General features: G+C 43.2%; 1 protein-coding gene across 2 annotated transcripts in view; it reads right to left on the reverse strand.

Annotated features, from left to right (window-relative positions):
• Positions 1-19,999, reverse strand: part of LOC117504839 (deoxynucleotidyltransferase terminal-interacting protein 1) — a 54,581-nt gene that overhangs the window by 14,311 nt on the left and 20,271 nt on the right. The window contains exons 5-8 of one of the 2 annotated variants that reach the window (XM_034164390.1): positions 17,357-17,422; positions 17,226-17,282; positions 10,423-10,481; positions 10,297-10,339 (exon numbers count right to left, since the gene is read on the reverse strand). In XM_034164390.1, coding sequence (XP_034020281.1) covers positions 10,297-10,339; positions 10,423-10,481; positions 17,226-17,282; positions 17,357-17,422 — 225 coding nt within the window. The remainder of the gene's footprint in view (positions 1-10,296; positions 10,340-10,422; positions 10,482-17,225; positions 17,283-17,356; positions 17,423-19,999) is intronic. The other variant, XM_034164399.1, reaches the window with a different exon arrangement.

Raw genomic sequence — 19,999 nt, forward strand, 5'->3', positions numbered from 1 at the left:
GAGGGATTAATATGCCGCCGCAGTGATAAATAAGGCTGTTGTTCCACTAAACACGGCAGAGAAACTGTAAACTTAATAAGTGAGTGATCAGACACCACTGATGTAACAGGCATGATGTCAATATTCATGACAGCAATACCACGTGCGAGAACCAGATCCAGGGTATTTCCACTAATGTGCGTCAAGTCCTGAATGCATTGATGAAATTCTAATGAATCCACAATTTCCATAAATGATTTGCAGAGGGGATCAGAAGGATTATTTATATGAACGTTAAAGTCACCAATAATCAGAAAGGTATCTGCACTAGTTGACAAGTTAGAGATGAACGCACCAAATTCTTCTAAGAATTATAGGCCAGGGGGCCTATATACAGTGACAAAGTAATACGGCTGATTTTTTTTCTGCTGACCTTAGCAATGCATAGCATCGTGGGCAGAGTGGAGAATCAGATGTTCTAATGAGTTATATTTGTGACCCCCAACAGCTAATAAGCTAAACCTAGATTTATAAATAAGAGCAACACCCCCGCCTTGCTTCGCATCACAAGGGACGTGACTAAATGTATATGCTGGTGGTCAGGTCTCATTTAAGGGAAGGACAGCTGTAGGTTTAAGCCAGGTTTCACATAGCCCAATCACATCTAAGTGATAATGAAACAATTAGATCATTAATCAACAATGATTTTGAGGATTTTGACTAATGTTCATGAGACCCAGACTAAGGACTAGGGTTGGGTATTGAGAACCGGTTCTTTTCGGGTATCATTAAGAAATCATTCGATCCACCGATATCAATAGTCTTTTTGCTTAATGATTCCTTTATTGGTCCTTCAGAGCAGCTGTTGTTTTTGAGGGTGTTTGTCGGGAAAATGATCATTTCTCTATGTTGATTACAGACCCTGCAGCGGCTCTGTAATCAACTGTTTCTGCAGCATGACTCCACTTTGAAGTGTGAACCAATGAAGCAGTGCTTCAATCCGCTGGCTCGTCGGTTCTTTGATTTGCTGCTATTCAGAAGCAGCAAGTCCGCTTCTTAACCCCTCGCAAAGACATTAAAACTAGTCAATCCTGAGTCATTTTTGTGCTGATTAAAGTGACTAACTGGGACTCTTGTCTTGTTGAAGTCAAGAAATGAGAATCATCCTCCGTTCCGTTGGCACAGCTCCAAAAGCTGCGTGGCTCTCTGCCGAGACAGAGTCCAGTCGGAATTACAACCCCAATAACAATGAAGTTGGGATGTTGTGTAAAATGTAAATAAAAACAAATACAATGATTTGCAAATCTCTTCAACCTATATTCAATTGAATACACCACAAAGACAAGATATTTAATGTTCAAACTGATAAACTTTATTGTTTTTGTGCAAATATTTGCTCATTCAATCAATCAATCAACTTTTTTCTTGTATAGCGCCAAATCACAACAAACAGTTGCCCCAAGGCGCTCCACATTGCAAGGCAAGGCCATACAATAATTATGAAACACAGTCTACGTCTAAAGCAACATAACCAAGGGATGGTCCAGGGTCACCCGATCCAGCCCTAACTATAAGCCTTAGCGAAAAGGAAAGTTTTAAGCCTAATCTTAAAAGTAGAGAGGGTATCTGTCTCCCTGATCTGAATTGGGAGCTGGTTCCACAGGAGAGGAGCCTGAAAGCTGAAGGCTCTGCCTCCCATTCTACTCTTACAAACCCTAGGAACTACAAGTAAGCCCGCAGTCTGAGAGCGAAGCGCTCTAATGGGGTAATATGGTACTATGAGGTCCCTAAGATAAGATGGGACCTGATTATTCAAAACCTTATAAGTAAGAAGAAGAATTTTAAATTCTATTCTAGCATTAACAGGAAGCCAATGAAGGGAGGCCAACACGGGTGAGATATGCTCTCTCCTGCTAGTCCCCGTCAGTACTCTAGCTGCAGCATTCTGAACCAACTGAAGGCTTTTTAGGGAACTTTTAGGACAACCTGATAATAATGAATTACAATAGTCCAGCCTAGAGGAAACAAATGCATGAATTAGTTTTTCAGCATCACTCTGAGACAAGACCTTTCTGATTTTAGAGATATTGCGTAAATGCAAAAAGGCAGTCCTACATATTTGTTTAATATGCGCTTTGAATGACATATCCTGATCAAAAATAACTCCAAGATTTCTCACAGTATTACTAGAGATCAGGGAAATGCCATCCAGAGTAACGATCTGGTTAGACACCATGCTTCTAAGATTTGTGGGGCCAAGTACAATAACTTCAGTTTTATCTGAGTTTAAAAGCAGGAAATTAGAGGTCATCCATGTCTTTATGTCTGTAAGACAATCCTGCAGTTTAGCTAATTGGTGCGTATCCTCTGGCTTCATGGATAGATAAAGCTGGGTATCATCTGCGTAACAATGAAAATTTAAGCAATACCGTCTAATAATACTGCCCAAGGGAAGCATGTATAAAGTGAATAAAATTGGTCCTAGCACAGAACCTAGTGGAACTCCATAATTAACTTTAGTCTGTGAAGAAGATTCCCCATTTACATGAACAAACTGTAATCTATTAGACAAATATGATTCAAACCACCGCAGCGCAATGCCTTTAATACCTATGGCATGCTCTAATCTCTGTAATAAAATTTTATGGTCAACAGTATCAAAAGCAGCACTGAGGTCCAACAGAACAAGCACAGAGATAAGTCCACTGTCCGAAGCCATAAGAAGATCATTTGTAACCTTCACTAATGCTGTTTCTGTACTATGATGAATTCTAAAACCTGACTGAAACTCTTCAAATAGACCATTCCTCTGCAGGTGATCAGTTAGCTGTTTTACAACTACCCTCTCAAGAATCTTTGAGAGAAAAGGAAGGTTGGAGATTGGCCTATAATTAGCTAAGATAGCTGGGTCAAGTGATGGCTTTTTAAGTAATGGTTTAATTACTGCCACCTTAAAGGCCTGTGGTACATAACCAACTAACAAAGATAGATTGATCATATTTAAGATTGAAGCATTAAATAATGGTAGGACTTCCTTGAGCAGTCTGGCAGGAATGGGGTCTAATAAGCATGTTGATGGTTTGGATGAAGTAACTAATGAAAATAACTCAGACAGAACAATTGGAGAGAAAGAGTCTAACCAAATACCGGCATCACTGAAAGCAGCCAAAGATAACGATACATCTTTGGGATGGTTATGAGTAATTTTTTCTCTAATAGTCAAAATTTTGTTAGCAAAGAAAGTCATGAAGTCATTACTAGTTAAAGTTAATGGAATACTCAGCTCAATAGAGCTCTGACTCTTTGTCAGCCTGGCTACAGTGCTGAAAAGAAACCTGGGGTTGTTCTTATTTTCTTCAATTAGTGATGAGTAGAAAGATGTCCTAGCTTCACGAAGGGCTTTCTTATAGAGCAACAAACTCTTTTTCCAGGCTAAGTGAAGATCTTCTAAATTAGTGAGACGCCATTTCCTCTCCAACTTACGGGTTATCTGCTTTAAGCTACGAGTTTGTGAGTTATACCACGGAGTCAGACACTTCTGATTTAAAGCTCTCTTTTTCAGAGGAGCTACAGCATCCAAAGTTGTCTTCAATGAGGATGTAAAACTATTGACAAGATACTCTAACTCCCTTACAGAGTTTAGGTAGCTACTCTGCTCTGTGTTGGTATATGACATTAGAGAACATAAAGAAGGAATCATATCCTTAAACCTAGTTACAGCGCTTTCTGAAAGACTTCTAGTGTAATGAAACTTATTCCCCACTGCAGGGTAGTCCATCAGGGTAAATGTAAATGTTATTAAAAAATGATCAGACAAAAGGGAGTTTTCAGGGAATACTGTTAAGTCTTCTATTTCCATACCATAAGTCAGAACAAGATCTAAAATATGATTAAAGTGGTGGGTGGACTCATTTACTTTTTGAGCAAAGCCGATAGAGTCTAATAATAGATTAAATGCAGTGTTGAGGCTGTCATTCTCAGCATCTGTGTGGATGTTAAAATCGCCCACTATAATTATCTTATCTGAGCTAAGCACTAAGTCAGACAAAAGGTCTGAAAATTCACAGAGAAACTCACAGTAACGACCAGGTGGACGATAGATAATAACAAATAAAACTGGTTTTTGGGACTTCCAATTTGGATGGACAAGACTAAGATACAAGCTTTCAAATGAATTAAAGCTCTGTCTAGGTTTTTGATTAATTAATAAGCTGGAATGGAAAATTGCTGCTAATCCTCCGCCCCGGCCCGTGCTACGAGCATTCTGACAGTTAGTGTGACTCGGGGGTGTTGACTCATTTAAACTAACATATTCATCCTGCTGTAACCAAGTTTCTGTTAGGCAGAATAAATCAATACGTTTATCAATTATTATATCATTTACCAACAGGGACTTAGAAGAAAGAGACCTAATGTTTAATAGACCACATTTAACTGTTTTAGTCTGTGGTGCAATTGAAGGTGCTATATTATTTTTTCTTTTTGAATTTTTATGCTTAAATAGATTTTTGCTAGTTATTGGTGGTCTGGGAGCAGGCACCGTCTCTACGGGGATGGGGTAATAGGGGGATGGCAGGGGGAGAGAAGCTGCAGAGAGGTGTATAAGACCACAGCTCTGCCTCCTGGTCCCAACGCTAGACAGTCACAGTTTGGAGGATCCCAAAAAATTGGCCAGATTTCTAGAAATGAGAGCTGCTCCCTCTAAAGTGGGATGGATGCCGTCTCTCCTAACAAGACCAGGTTTTCCCCAGAAGCTTTGCCAATTATCAATGAAGCCCACCTCATTTTTTGGACACCACTCAGACAGCCAGCAATTCAAGGAGAACATGCGGCTAAACATGTCACTCCCAGTCTGATTGGGGAGGGGCCCAGAGAAAACTACAGAGTCCGACATTGTTTTTGCAAAGTTACCAGGCATCCATTTTGAAATGGATGCCTGCAACACGTTTCAAAAAGCTGGGACAGTGGTATGTTTACCACTGTGTTACACCACCTTTAGCCCCTTTCACACCGGGGCTCCTCCCAGTTGCTCCCTGTGGCGTTATGACAACGCAGGAATTTCTGCGTCAGGTGCGCGCAGCAGGGGACAGAGAGGAGGTGAGAACACAGCCTGCAGGTTCTCTGCACAGAGAAGACAGAGTGCAGAGTTTGGCTGCAGACAGACTGTGCACTCTGACTTCTCTTCTGCTTGTTGTGCTGAGCTGCAGGGCTGCGCTCTGAGTTCTGTTATAGTTTATCTTTCCTCCCTTGACCACAAGATGCGCACGCGCCCGTCCTTTAGCATATGTGGAGATTGTTGGAGTTCTACTTGATGTTGACATGTCCTGGACTTATTTCCTTTTTTTAACTGTGATGAGAGTCTGAGGAGAGAACGGAACTAACTGACTGCAGACATTTTTTTTCTTTTCTTTCCTCCTTTGACCGTGAGATGCGCACGCGCGCGAGCGAACCGTCAAGCAATGCGGAGATGTCTGGAGTTCTACTTGATGTTGACATGTCCTGTCTCAGGACTTATGTCCTTTTGTGTCCTTTTTTTAACTGTGATGTGAGAGTTTGAGCAGAGAACAAGGTACTAATGCCTGAAGCCAGACTTTTTTTTTTCTTTTAATTGTTCACATGTGCGCGTGTGAACGAACGTCCATGAGTGGACTAGAGATGTCCGGACTTTTTACTGGACATTTCTGGCAATCAGTCTGCATTTTTTTTTTCTTCAGCATGTAGTTTTTACTGCATTGAGTACACGGTATAAAAACAATCCTGTGTGATTTATACTGCGGGAACAACGGAAAACAGCAGGAATCATAAATTGGCTCAGAGTCACGCCTCTTTGCCCCGACTTGCGCTGGAACCACTTCCTTTCTGCGTCGAGCACAGGATGCCAAAAAATTAAACAGGTTAAATTTTTCGGCGCCCGACTTGCTTCCTCCTTTGCGCCCTCGCACTGTTGTGGCACCAAGCTGCATCGTCTCGGCACTGAGTTGCTTCCACGCGGCGTCGTCATAATGATGCACGGCGCAACCGGGAGCAGCCCCGGTGTGAAAGGGGCTTTTCCTTCTAACAACACTCAATAAGTGTTTGGGAACTGAGGACACTAACTGTTGAAGCTTTGTAGGTGGAATTCTTTCCCATTCTTACTTGATGTATGACTTCAGTTGTTCAACAGTCCGGGGTCTCCGTTGTTGTATTTTGCGCTTCATAATGCGCCACACATTTTCAATGGGCGACAGGTCTGGACTGCAGGCAGGCCAGTCTAGTACCTGCACTCTTTTACTATGAAGCCACGCTGTTGTAACACGTGCAGAATGTGGCTTGGCATTGTCTTGCTGAAATAAGCAGGGACGTCCCTTAAAAAGACGTTGCTTGGATGGCAGCATGTGTTGCTCCAAAACCTGGATGTACCTTTCAGCATTGATGGTGCCATCACAGATGTGTAAGTTGTCCATGCCATGGGCACTAATACACCCCCATACCATCACAGATCCTGGCTTTTGAACTTTGCGCTGGTAACAATCTGGATGGTCTTTTTCTTCTTTAGTCCAGAGGACACGACGTCCATGATTTCCGAAAACAATTTGAAATGTGGACTCATCAGACCACAGCACACTTTTCCACTTTGCGTCTGTCCATTTCAAATGAGCTCAACCCAGAGAAGGCGGCAGCGTTTCTGGATGTTGTTGATGTTTGGCTTTCACTTTGCATGGTAGAGTTTTAACTTGCACTTCTAGATGAAGTGACGAACTGTGTTAACTGACAGTGGTTTTCTGAAGTGTTCCTGAGCCCACGCGGTAAGATCCTTTAAACAATGTCGGTTTTTAATGCAGTGCCGCCTGAGGGATTGAAGGTCACAGGCATTCAATGTTGGTTTTCGGCCTTGACGCTTACGTGTCAAAAGTTCTCCAGATTCTCTGAATCTTCTGATTATATTATGGACTGTAGATGATGGAAATCCTTAAATTCCTTGCAATTGAATGTTGAGAAACATTGTTCTAAAACTGTTGGACTGTTTTTTCACGCAGCTGTTCACAAAGAGGTGATCCTCGCCCCATCTTTGCTTGTGAATGGCTGAGACTTTTGGAGATGCTTCTTTTATACCCAATCTTGACACTCACAATTAGTGTCCTCAGTTCCCAAACGCTTATTGAGTGTTGTAAGAAGGAAAGGTGATGTAACGCAGTGGTAAACAAACCACTGTCCCAGCTTTTTTGAAATGTGTTGCAGGCATCCATTTCAAAATGAGCAAATATTTGCAGAAAAACAATAAAGTTTATCAGTTTGAACATTAAATATTTTGTCTTTGTGGTGTATTCAATTGAATATAGGTTGAAGAGGATTTACAAATCATTGTATTCTGTTTTTATTTACATTTCACACAACTTCATTGGAATTGGGGTTGTAATAACTTCAAAATGAATTGCCGCTTTAAATAAAATGACACCTCTTTCCAAATGCTGTAATACAGACAAACTACAATCAACTAAAACATTTTTCCTCCCAAAATGAGTCATCCTGCATTCTTTATGAATTACATCCAGATGTATGGAGTGACATTCATGCCAATAATGTCTGAAAGGAAATGCTTTTGACAGAAACTACAGATTTTATTTCTATTTACACTCAACAAAAATATAAACGCAACACTTTTGGTTTTGCTCCCATTTTGTATGAGATGAACTCAAAGATCTAAAACTTTTTCCACATACACAATATCACCATTTCCCTCAAATATTGTTCACAAACCAGTCGAAATCTGTGATAGTGAGCACTTCTCCTTTGCTGAGATAATCCATCCCACCTCACAGGTGTGCCATATCAAGATGCTGATTAGACACCATGATTAGTGCACAGGTGTGCCTTAGACTGCCCACAATAAAAGGCCACTCTGAAAGGTGCAGTTTTATCACACAGCACAATGCCACAGATGTCGCAAGATTTGAGGGAGCGTGCAATTGGCATGCTGACAGCAGGAATGTCAACCAGAGCTGTTGCTCGTGTATTGAATGTTCATTTCTCTACCATAAGCCGTCTCCAAAGGCATTTCGGAGAATTTGGCAGTACATCCAACCAGCCTCACAACCGCAGACCACGTGTAACCACACCAGCCCAGGACCTCCACATCCAGCATGTTCACCTCCAAGATCGTCTGAGACCAGCCACTCGGACAGCTGCTGAAACAATCGGTTTGCATAACCAAAGAATTTCTGCACAAACTGTCAGAAACCGTCTCAGGGAAGCTCATCTGCATGCTCGTCGTCCTCATCGGGGTCTCGACCTGACTCCAGTTCGTCATCGTAACCGACTTGAGTGGGCAAATGCTCACATTTGCTGGCGTTTGGCACGTTGGAGAGGTGTTCTCTTCATGGATGAATCCCGGTTCACACTGTTCAGGGCAGATGGCAGACAGCGTGTGTGGCGTCGTGTGGGTGAGCGGTTTTCTGATGTCAATGTTGTGGATCGAGTGGCCCATGGTGGCGGTGGGGTTATGGTATGGGCAGGCATCTGTTATGGATGAAGAACACAGGTGCATTTTATTGATGGCATTTTGAATGCACAGAGATACCGTGACGAGATCCTGAGGCCCATTGTTGTGCCATACATCCAAGAACATCACCTCATGTTGCAGCAGGATAACGCACGGCCCCATGTTGCAAGGATCTGTACACAATTCTTGGAAGCTGAAAATGTCCCAGTTCTTGCATGGCCGGCATACTCACCGGACATGTCACCCACTGAGCATGTTTGGGATGTTCTGGACCGGCGTATATGACAGCATGTACCAGTTCCTGCCAATATCCAGCAACTTCGCACAGCCATTGAAGAGGAGTGGACCAACATTCCACAGGCCACAATTGACAACCTGATCAACTCTATGCGAAGGAGATGTGTTGCACTGTATGAGGCAAATGGTGGTCACACCAGATACTGACTGGTATCCTCCCCAATAAAACAAAACTGTACCTTTCAGAGTGGCCTTTTATTGTGGACAGTCTAAGGCACACCTGTGCACTAATCATGGTGTCTAATCAGCATCTTGATATGGCACACCTGTGAGGTGGGATGGATTATCTCAGCAAAGGAGAAGTGCTCACTATCACAGATTTAGACTGGTTTGTGAACAATATTTGAGGGAAATGGTGATATTGTGTATGTGGAAAAAGTTTTAGATCTTTGAGTTCATCTCATACAAAATGGGAGCAAAACCAAAAGTGTTGCGTTTACATTTTTGTTGAGTGTATGTCCAGAGTTTAAAGATCCAGTGACCAATTTCATATTTATTTACTTTAAGACTCAATAAAATGTTGTTGACATAGAAAACCTGTAAGCCTACTTTTAGTACACAGAAAATTCACGAGGTATTGATAAGGGAATCGGATTGATAAGCGGAATAGATAATGGTATCGATATTGATCAAATCTTATCAATACCCATCCCTACTAAGGACTCCAGTGGGATTAACAGTTAAACAGTTCAGATCGAGGGGTGGCTCCAAAGTAACATATATAAAGGTGCCAAAAAGTAGGTTTAGGTTTAAAACATTCCATGCAGAGTGCAGGTAACAGACATGAAATATGTGATATTACTGGAACAGCCAACAGGCCAGCCTCAATTTCAATGTCGTCCAGTGTAGTAATGGGTACTAAGTTTGCAAAACATAATTGATTCTAAGATTCTTAACGACACATTTGCGAAAACAAGCCAGTCTCAACTTGAAAAATTTCCCTCCCTGAAGAACCACTCTCACCACCGTGGATTCTCTGCATTAAATTCCCCACTGAGCTAATTCATTCCACACCCATATCTGTTACACAGCCTGCAGAATCTCTAATCACCTGCTCCATGGCCTGCTGTAAAGTCCTAATGTTACCCTCCCTGTAGAGCTCTATCTATGTTTTCAGACAGGATGGCGGCGCCTTACCCAGTAGGCTAAAGGCCGTCCGGGATCAGCAAGCCATGGCGGCCCCAGAACAACGGCCAATGATCCACTAAACTAAAGCCGTGCTGTCCACAAAACTGTGCCAGCCACCTATTTTACAAAAACAGCCTGCTAAATGTCTCATCACCACCCTGAAAGGGGAGGGGAGCAGAGACCAACAACAGATTCCGACATCTTTCTGGCAAGATCACAAGTCCTCTTGATATCCATTTTACTGACTTCTCAGTGCTTCATTCTGACATCATTAGCACCAACATGTTCCTTAATCTGTTTACCGTTCTTCTGCTTCAATACCGTGAGGTGGGATGCAGTGTCAGGAGCTCAAGCCCCGGGAATACATTTAATATCAGCTGGCATCTGCAATCTAAGTTTGTGGGTCTTCTTACCTTTGGTCCTTCTCTCTTCACGGGTTCAGCTTTGTTCTTCACTCTGACAGACAGACAGACAGCAGGCCGTCAGTCAGTTTGTCTTTCTGACACTGTGACACACCCAATATTTTAGTAAAAACTCACTGGCTGGAAAAGGTCAAAGGTCGATCAGAGGCGACTGCAACAGTGGGCCGATTCTTCCTCTGAACACAAAACAGAGATTAATACTCACCGGGGCGTCCAGGTATGACTGAGGACACACTCAGGGTGGTCAGTAGAGGGCGCCATCAAAGACAAGAAGACGAGACTCAACTGTGGGTGTGGCTTAAAGCTTGTGTGATGGTTTAGGGTCCCCTCTTACTCACTCATCTTCAGCGCTTATCCAGGACTCGGTCGCAGGGGCAACAGGTCCCTGTCCTCTATTCAGTTCATGTTATTTATACAGTGCCAAATCACAACAAAGCAGCCTCAAGGTGCTTCACATGAGTAAGGTCCAACCTCACCAACCACCCTGAACAAGAACACAGGACATGGAGAGAAGGAAAAACTCCCTCTGAAGATACTGAGGAAGAAACCTCAAGCAGACCAGACTTAGAGGGGTGACCCACTGCTTAGGCCATTCTAACAGTGACAAGGTTATGTGTTCACCTGTTTGTTTGCTTGTCTGTTTGTGAACAGCCTGGAACCCACAATCTTTCATCCATCATTATATATATATATATATATATATATATATATATATATATATATATATATATATATATATATATATTTTTTTTTTTTTTTTTTTTTTTTTACTGAGAATTCATATCCTGATAGGCAAGAACTGATCAATTTTCAAGGTCATAGGTCAAACTCAGGACAAATCTTTAATTTTGAACAAATTTTCAAAAATTCCTAACTGTCAAGAAAGATTGAATTTCTTTCATATTTGAGAGCATGTAGGATGGTAGAATCATCCTACGAGGTCTGTCTGAAAAGTAGCGGACCTTTTTATTTTTTTAAAAACTATATGGATTTGAATCATGTGCGCTTGCACCTTCGTGCGCATGCGTGAGTCATTCGCCTGTGGGCAGGCTTTGAGTGAGCACTGGTCCAACCCCCTCGTTGGATTTTTATTGTCAGGGAAATGGCTGAGTGATTGGAGCAGCGCTGAATCAAATTTTTCCAGAAACTGTGTGAGACAGCCAGGTGGAAACCATTCGGAAGATTCAGATGGCTTTCGATGAAGATTCTATCGGTGTTACACGGATTAAGGATTATTACAACCGGATTAAAGACGGCCCACAGCAGCGGAGAGCGCGCCGCACTCCAAGCGGCCATCGACAGGCTGAAACGACCAGATCATTTCCAAAGTGAAGGCTGTGTTGATCCGGGACGTCGTGTGACTACCAGGGGAATCGCAGAAGAGGTGGACATCATCAGTTTTGCGGCACATTCCATTGTTACAGGAGATATTGTAAAGAAAGACATGCAGAGGAATTCGCGCGTCGGCACGGAGCCGCTCATGGCGCGCAACAAAAAACACCTCCGTGTTGGAAGTCTCACAGGACAAGTTGTGGCATATCCAGCTGTTACACAATTTCTCGGATACTCACTCCACTGAAAATCCACTGAAAGCCATTTGAATCTTTCGAATGGTTTCCAACACGAAGGTGTTTTTTGTTGCGCGCCATGACTGGCTCCGTGCCGACGCGTGAATTCCTCCGCACGTCTTTCATTACAAAATCTCCTGTAACAGTGGAATGTGCCGCAAAAGTGCTATGTCCACCTGCGATTCCCCTGGTAGTCACACGACGTGCCGGATCAACACAGCCTTCACTCTGGAAATGATCTGGTCGTTTCAGCCTGTCGATGGCCACTCAGAGCGCAGCGCGCCCTCAGCCGCTGTGGGCCGACTTTAATCCGGTTGTAATAATCCTTAATCCGTGTAATGTCGATAGAATCTTCACCGAAAGCCATCTGAATCTTACGAATGGTTTCCAACTGGCTGTCTCACACAGTTTCTGAAAAAATTTTCATGGAGCAAAGCGGCAGTCGCTCAGCCATTTCCCTGACAATAAACATCCGATGAGGGGGCTGGACCAGTGCTCACTCAAAGCCTGCCCACAGGCGAATGACGCAACCGACAGGCGTGAAAAAACTCACGCATGCGCACAAAGGTTCAAGCTTGGCTGATGCAAGCGCACATGATTCAAATCCATATAGTTTTTGAAAAAAATAAAAAGGTCTGTTACTTTTCGGACAGACCTCGTACATAATCATGTTGGGTGATTATGAAGGATGGTATCCTTTACTGAATGACAAAGTTTGATCTGGTGTCGCCGACTGAACGGCCCCCTCACCCCTCGCTCACACTGCCTCCGGTGTTACTGTTGCGGGGTACAGATGCGGGACCCGCAGAGAATCCAAGTCATTAAAAAATACAAACCTCTCAGTGGCCACAGAGCTCTGCGGCTGCAGTTACCGAGACCATGCAGTGCTGCTGATCGTTCCACAAGAAGTCTATCCTTGCGGGCTGCCGGAGCGCTCCACATCAAAACAGGGAGTGTACTCTCTGGACCTGTTGTCGGAGTTGGCCACAGCTCCATACAGCAGACAGGGGGGCAGTGTGAGTGGCCCGCTGTGGCATTTTATAACGCGGTTCACCTTTCGCGGCCTCGAAGTTTTGCAGATTTTTTTTGTGCAATTTTGCATGCTTCTTTTTTTTATCAGCGCCTTGTGTTCTGCGTCCTTACCAGGCGGGCCAGTCGCGGCTCCGGTGGGCATTACCGTGATTGCTCTCACTGCCTCCGATGCACCTACCGAGTCTGTGGGCTCGGTAAGCGCCGCAGCGGGCCACTCACACCGCCCCACTGTCTGCTGTGCGGAGTTGCGGCCAAAATCTGGCAACAGGTCCAGAGACTATGTTCGCTGTTTTGATGCAGAGCGCTCCAGCAGCCCACAAGGATAGAATTCTTGCGGAAAAATCTGCAACGCTGCATGGTCTCGGTAACCGCAGCAGCAGAGGTTTGTATCTTTTTAATGACTTGGATTCTTTGCGGGTCCCGCATCCGACCCGCAACGGTAACACCGGAGGCAGTGAGCGAAGAAAGAGCACACGCATTGTGTTCTACGTGTGCCTGTTTATAATCTTCTCACCCAGAAGAAAAAAGAGCGCCAACAACTACCCATAACTGTGCTCTTCATTCGGAAAAAGACACCTGCACCGAGGTGTCACTCAGTGGAAAAAGACGTGACAGCGGAGCGGCGCCAGGACAAAGAGGCACAATCAGAGGAACTGTGAAATACTGGTCAGTCACGATTAATAATTTCTTATGTGTCCAACCTCGTAAGTTGATTGCTAAAATTAAATTTGTTAGTTCTAAAAGCCATCATAATTATTTATAGGAAAATGTTCTATTTTTATTTCTCAAACAAATGTTTGGGCCTGAAAACAGGTTTTGATCTTTGGTTTCATTCTATAATACCGGACTTATTTTTCTATGAACTTTACACAGGAGAGAAAAGTGAAAAAATGTTAATGCCTGTTTGAGAAAAGTGTATAAAGTGTGTAGTGAGGGGTTTTACAGCCTTAAAACATCTATAATAATTGTAAAAAATAACGCTGACTACTTTGCGGATTTCGCCTATTGCAGGTTATTTTTAGAACATAACTCCTGCGATAAACGAGGGACCACTGTATTCTGTTTTTATTTACATTTTACACAACGTCCCAACTTAATTGGAATGATGACATCTGTTGTATGGAGCAGGATACCCACAAAGATGGGTCGCCATCAAGTTCTTGAGATGCAACAAAGTCTGGTGGTCATACATCCATGTGGAGGCAACAATACAGGAGAAGAAACCCAAATAGACAGAAGACAGATCGAACAGATAGCAGCTTACGGAGTTGATGGCAAGCCGACAACACACTGGCGCCATCTTGGTACTCCCAATACAATTGACATATCAGCCCATATCACCTGAATTATCACCCTGGTATGAAATATGGGGGTATATAGCGATCAGTATGTCCATCCTTCTGTCTATTTTCGCTTGTTAGTGCAATATCTCAAGAAACAGTTGACCAATTTCATTCATATTTGCCATAAGTATGTATTTGGGTGATCCCTGACACTTTGTTTTACTGATTTGTGGGGACTGAGGGGGATGTGTCATCTCCTGATGACTCTTGTAAAATCATCTACCTTCTGTCCTTCAACATTCCTGTCCTTGATTCCATATCTACTTATTACTTCCTCATCACCTCTGTTCCCTTCACCAACATGCCCACTGAAGTCCGCCTCTATCACCAATCTTTCATGCTTGGGTTCACTCTCCACCACCTCATCTAACTCACTCCAGAAATCTTCTTTCTCCTTCGTCTCACAACCTACCTGTGGGGCATATGCACTGATGATATTCATCATCACCCTTTTAACTTCAAACTTCACACTCATCACCCTGTCAGACACTCGCTTAACCAGCACAAAGTTCAAACCACACACACTTCTCAATAACACTGCATTTTGATGTCTGTAATATTGTGCATCGGAGTGATTCTTCCCCCAGTTAAGACTGAAGAACGGCACTAACATGCTAATGGACAACACATTTTTTGATTACCTATATATCTGTAAATATCTATAACACACACCGTACACTTTTACAAAAGCGACACTACATTAAAGTCAGTATTAGTGCAAAATGGAGTGATTCTCTAAACAGTTAAAATGATGTTCATTGTGTACTCATGTTGAGCAGCTGTGGTAATGTTGTTGTAGGTTGAGAAAAGAAATATCAACACTGAATACATACCACAAAATTCTCCCATATGATTGCTATGCGTTGAAGAAAATCTGCGTCTCCTTCTCTTTCTTTGCATTGACGCAGAAAGGCGAGAAAATAAAAAGAGCAAACAGGCTTCGGTTGCCATGTTGACAAACTGTGAAGATGCCACTTTAAGCAACGCAACATGATGACGTCAAGTTTCTGTGTACGCTCTCAGTTGTCCAGGTGGTTTCCATAGTAGAGAAGCCTGAATCTTCGACTGGACTTGGTTGCTTGATGCGAGGACGTTTCGCTTCAAATAACCAAAGCTTCCTCAGCTAAATTCGTTCTTCTTGACAAGGGTCAGACAGAAGTCAGACTACCAGAGCAAGAATTTTAGCTGAGGAAGCTTCGGTGATTTGAAGCGAAACATCCTCAAGTCAAGCAATCCAGTCCAGTTGAAGATTCAAGCTTCTCTATGATGACGTCAAACTCATGAGACAGGTGGCGTTTTTCCCCCCCTAAGGGGGAGGGGTGTCTCAGTTCATAGGGCTAGAGGCATACCCCTTCACCTTATCCCTTGTTTTAAAGGGGTAGATGTAGGAGTAGGGGAAGGGCCAAGGGGAAGGGGAAGAACAGAGAACTGAGATTGGGCTTTAGAATGTTCTAAGCAGAGGCTCACCCCTCTGAGTCTGGTCTGCTTGAGGTTTCTTCCTCAAATCATCAGAGGGAGTTTTTCCTTACTACCTTACTACTACACAAACTGTCAGAAACCGACTCAGGGAAGCTCATCTGCTGCTCATCGTCCTCATCGGGGTCTCGACCCGCATGCAGTAACTGACTTGAGTGGGCAAATGTCACATTCAATGGCGTCTGGCTGCTGCTCAACTCTATGTGAAGGAGCTGTGTTACACTGCATGAGGCAAATGTGGTCACACCTGATACTGACAGGTTTTCTGACACCCCCCCCCCCCCCCCCCAGACCCCACAATAAAGCAAAACTGCACATTTCATTTCCTTTTATTGTGGCCAGCCTAAGGCACACCTGTGCAATAATCATTCTGTCCAATCAGCATCTTGATATGGCACACCTGTGAGGTGGGATGGATTATCTCTGCAAAGGAGAAGTGCTCAGTAACAGATTTAAACAGATTTGTCAACAGTATTTGTGAGAAACAGGTCTTTTGTGTAGACCAGTGGTGTCCAAACTATTCCAGAAAGGACCGAGAGGGTGCAGGTTTTCCTTGCAGCCACTGACTCCAGCAGATGATTTCACTGCTGATCTCATCCCACCTGCTCAAACTGATGTTCATCAGTGAACATCACCTGCTGGAGTCAGTGGCTGCAAGGAAAACCTGCACCCTCTCGGTCCTTTCTGGAATAGTTTGGACACCACTGGTGTAGATAGAAAATGTTTTAGATCTTTGAGTTCAGCTCATGAAAAATGGGAGCAAAAACAAAAGTGTTGTGTTTATATTGTTGTTCAGTGTAACGCAGTCTGTGGACAACGTTAAACTGTATAAACTGCAGTCTGGCATGAACTGAACAGCTGAAGTGCATTAATCCCGCCTACAGCCTTCTCCCATAAATCATCTGAAACATCAGTATTCGTGTCTTTTGTCCAGGCCTCATTGATATGAACAAAGGGAGTCGCCATGAAGAAAAGATCTACAAATTGTGAAATTAAATATTTGGATGTGGGGAATTTTCTCAGCATCTCATAAAAGTCAGTTGTACAGGTAGACAATCGAGTTGGGTAAGAGGCTGTCTGACAAAGTGCATGAGCTACAGGGTCCCAAAAAAATGCCCAGGTGGGACACACTGAACCTTGTATGCAACTGAGCAAGTGACAGTTATTACTGTTAATTGGCTCCTTTCCACACTGTGCACGGCACGCAGAGCGCATGCATGTGGTGGAACCACGTGAGAGCTTCTAACTCATGTGGTCTTTAAAGAGCAGAAACAGACTGTACTGGACTTTAGACTGGGGTTTAAACCGTGTCGCCTTTCAGCAAGTCAAATCTTTTTAAAAACTCTTTCTGATGAGGGTCACTGGAACATGTAAGATGCACACCAGAACCACATACGGCTCACGGCCACTGCTGTATTTTTTAGATACGGCTCAGAGGGAGTGCTAACACGGCCGAGGGGACATTAGATTTGTCGGGTTCCGTGCTACAACGACATCATACCTTCTTCAGGACGAGGCCGGCTCTCTGGCTGCAGTCATCATCAGCTGGTCTGAACCTCTGACAGGACAGCACAGGGGTCAGAACATGTTGCAGAACACAAACAGCTATCAAATAGTTCTACAGGTTCCTACCTTGATGGTGACCTCGGACCCTGACCGGCCACTCTTCACCTCCCCCTCTGGAAACAGCTGCTTGGCCTGTAGATGACATCACAGCCAGCCACATTCAGCACAGAAAACAAAAAGTCTCACATCACACAAATCAAATCTGGATGAAGGCGGAACGGTGTTTTAGCAATTAGCACTGCTGCCTCACTGGGAGAAGGTCCCAGATTTGCTTCTTGGTCCTTTCTTTCTGTGTGGACTTTGCGTGTCCTTCCTGTGTTCACATGGGTTCCCTCCAGGTGCTCCGATTTCCTCCCACTTCCAAATACATGCAGGTTCGATGAACCAGTGGTTCTAAAGCGACTGTAGGTGTGTCAGTGTTTGTCTGTCTCTAGGTGTCCCTGTGACAGTCCAGGGTTCTCACCAGCATTATACCAGCCTGATGGCCCATTACGCTGGTGCCTGAAAACAACTACGCTGCAGTTGGGCCATTACACTGTTTCCAAGGGTGTGTAGTGGCAAAATGATCACTTCTGATGATCAGAAATTATGATCATTTCTGATTGTGGACCCACTGTGGGTCCACAATCAACCTACAGAAATTATGAATTTTTTCCATCAACCTCAGTCAAACCCATTTAAAGATGTTAATCGTGACTCACATTTCTGCTGATTAAAGGCACTACTGGACAATTGTGTGGTATTGCGAGCAAGAAATGAGAATCGTCCGCAGTTTTTTTCCCGTTCCTCATGATGTGCCTTTTCTGTGGGACAGTGCACAAAGGTTCTCTGGTGTGGATCATTGTTCAGCTGTGGGAAAACTTCTTGGGGGAAAAGTTCTTGTGCAGCCACTAAAGTTCTCCTTGCAGAGAGCTGCGTTCCGGGTGCTGCAGGATAGGGGAGACCAGTGTCACAGAGCAAACGGTCCGCCCTGCCTCCACTGCACATGCATCATGCCGGAGCTCAACTGCTTGTCTGAGTCTCTTCACCCAAAGTGATCAAATGGATTAATGGGATTATTAACCATCAGATGATAAAGTAAAACCTCTTACATCATTGTAATGTCAGTTTGAAGCAGAAATGATACTTGGTGACACTTTGAAATGATGAAGGCACAATGAATGATTGTTGTAGAAAAGCTTCAGATATCTGTGGCTGAGACAGATGATGCCTGGAGGCAGTTTGAAGCAGAAATGAGGTGATAATCTGTGAACCGCGGCTAATGACGCATGCACAGTGAAGGCGGGGGAGGGGGACCAATTATTAGGGAGGACCGTTTGGTCAGCGACATCAGGACCAGCTTCTCTCTGAAGATTTTTAAATTTATAACCCTCTGAAACACTACTGCCTGCATTATGAGCGCCAAATTATGTGAAGTAAAGCCATAGTTTTTTTCTTTTTTTAAAATCTTTGTTACAGCCTTATGCCAGGTTCACACGGCAGGATAATTAGGCCGATATCAGAGCCGATCTTCCCCTTCTGACAATCTTAAGGATGCCCTGACAATCATGTTGACACTAAAGATAATCTTATCAGATCTTCCTGTCGTGTGTGGTGTGTTCAGAGCGCTCTGATCTGCTCGGAAGGACATCAGGAGCACTTAGATCTCAAATCAGGGATATTCAACACGCTGGATTGTCTTGGCCCGATATCACAGCATGTGTTGTGTCCTCCGACCACAAACGAGTACGCAGCCTGCTGAATGTGACGTGCAGCCAATCAGAAAATGAGGTGACGGACGTACGGAGTGGAAAATAAAATCAAAACAGCTGTTCTGGCTTACCAGAAAGTCTGGTGGTCACGCTGTCTACATTCCTTTAAAGAACACCTTTTCTTTTTTTTATATATTGTTTTTTTTGCCCTCTGTTTTAAATAGTCCACAAACTTTCTCCGCCTGTTTACTTTGAAGTCACGTTTAATCTCAAGAGATTTTGTGAGATTCCCTGTCTGACCTGGGAATGTTCATGTGTGAAATCTGTTTGTGTGTGGTGTGCTGACTTCACTGTGTGGCTGAACAACACACACTGTACGACCAAACCTGTTAGATCTGTGATTTTTTTATCTCCACGTGTGTGGTTTCTCAGGTTTTGAAAACCTAAAGATAATTTTAAAATCCTGCCGTGTGAACCAGACTTTAGTTTAAAGTCAAAACAAACGAGACATCAGGCCAAAACAGAGAACAGTGTAGATATGTGTCAGGAACATCAGAGCTGTTAATTTATACACAGCAGTTTATTCAAGAAAATCCTTGTTTTTCTTACACTAAATAACTTGTAATTAAAATAAATTTAAGTTAAAAAGATTCTTTAGAAATCCATAATGTTTGTCTATAAATTAAAACCATAACTTATCTGTTGATGTTTCAGATGACATGATTTCTTGATTAGCATGATAATGACCCTTGGACATTTATTTTTAGACAAAATAGCATGAAAAGTAATGTGCATTGTGTACATTTATAAGTAATGAGAACATTTTTAAGTCTGGTAGATTCCTTCATTCATATCTGCATTTCAACCAGGAAAAAAAGACCCTGTAAATTAATATAAATATTTATTATAAACACAACAGGAGACAATGTAAGGACTACAAAGTGTTATTCAATAGAATTTCTCAATGTGACATCATTTTTTTCATTTCATTTTTCATTTCAACATTAAATTACATCCT

Source organism: Thalassophryne amazonica, chromosome 3 (assembly GCF_902500255.1).
Source record: "Thalassophryne amazonica chromosome 3, fThaAma1.1, whole genome shotgun sequence".
Taxonomy (NCBI): domain Eukaryota; kingdom Metazoa; phylum Chordata; class Actinopteri; order Batrachoidiformes; family Batrachoididae; genus Thalassophryne; species Thalassophryne amazonica.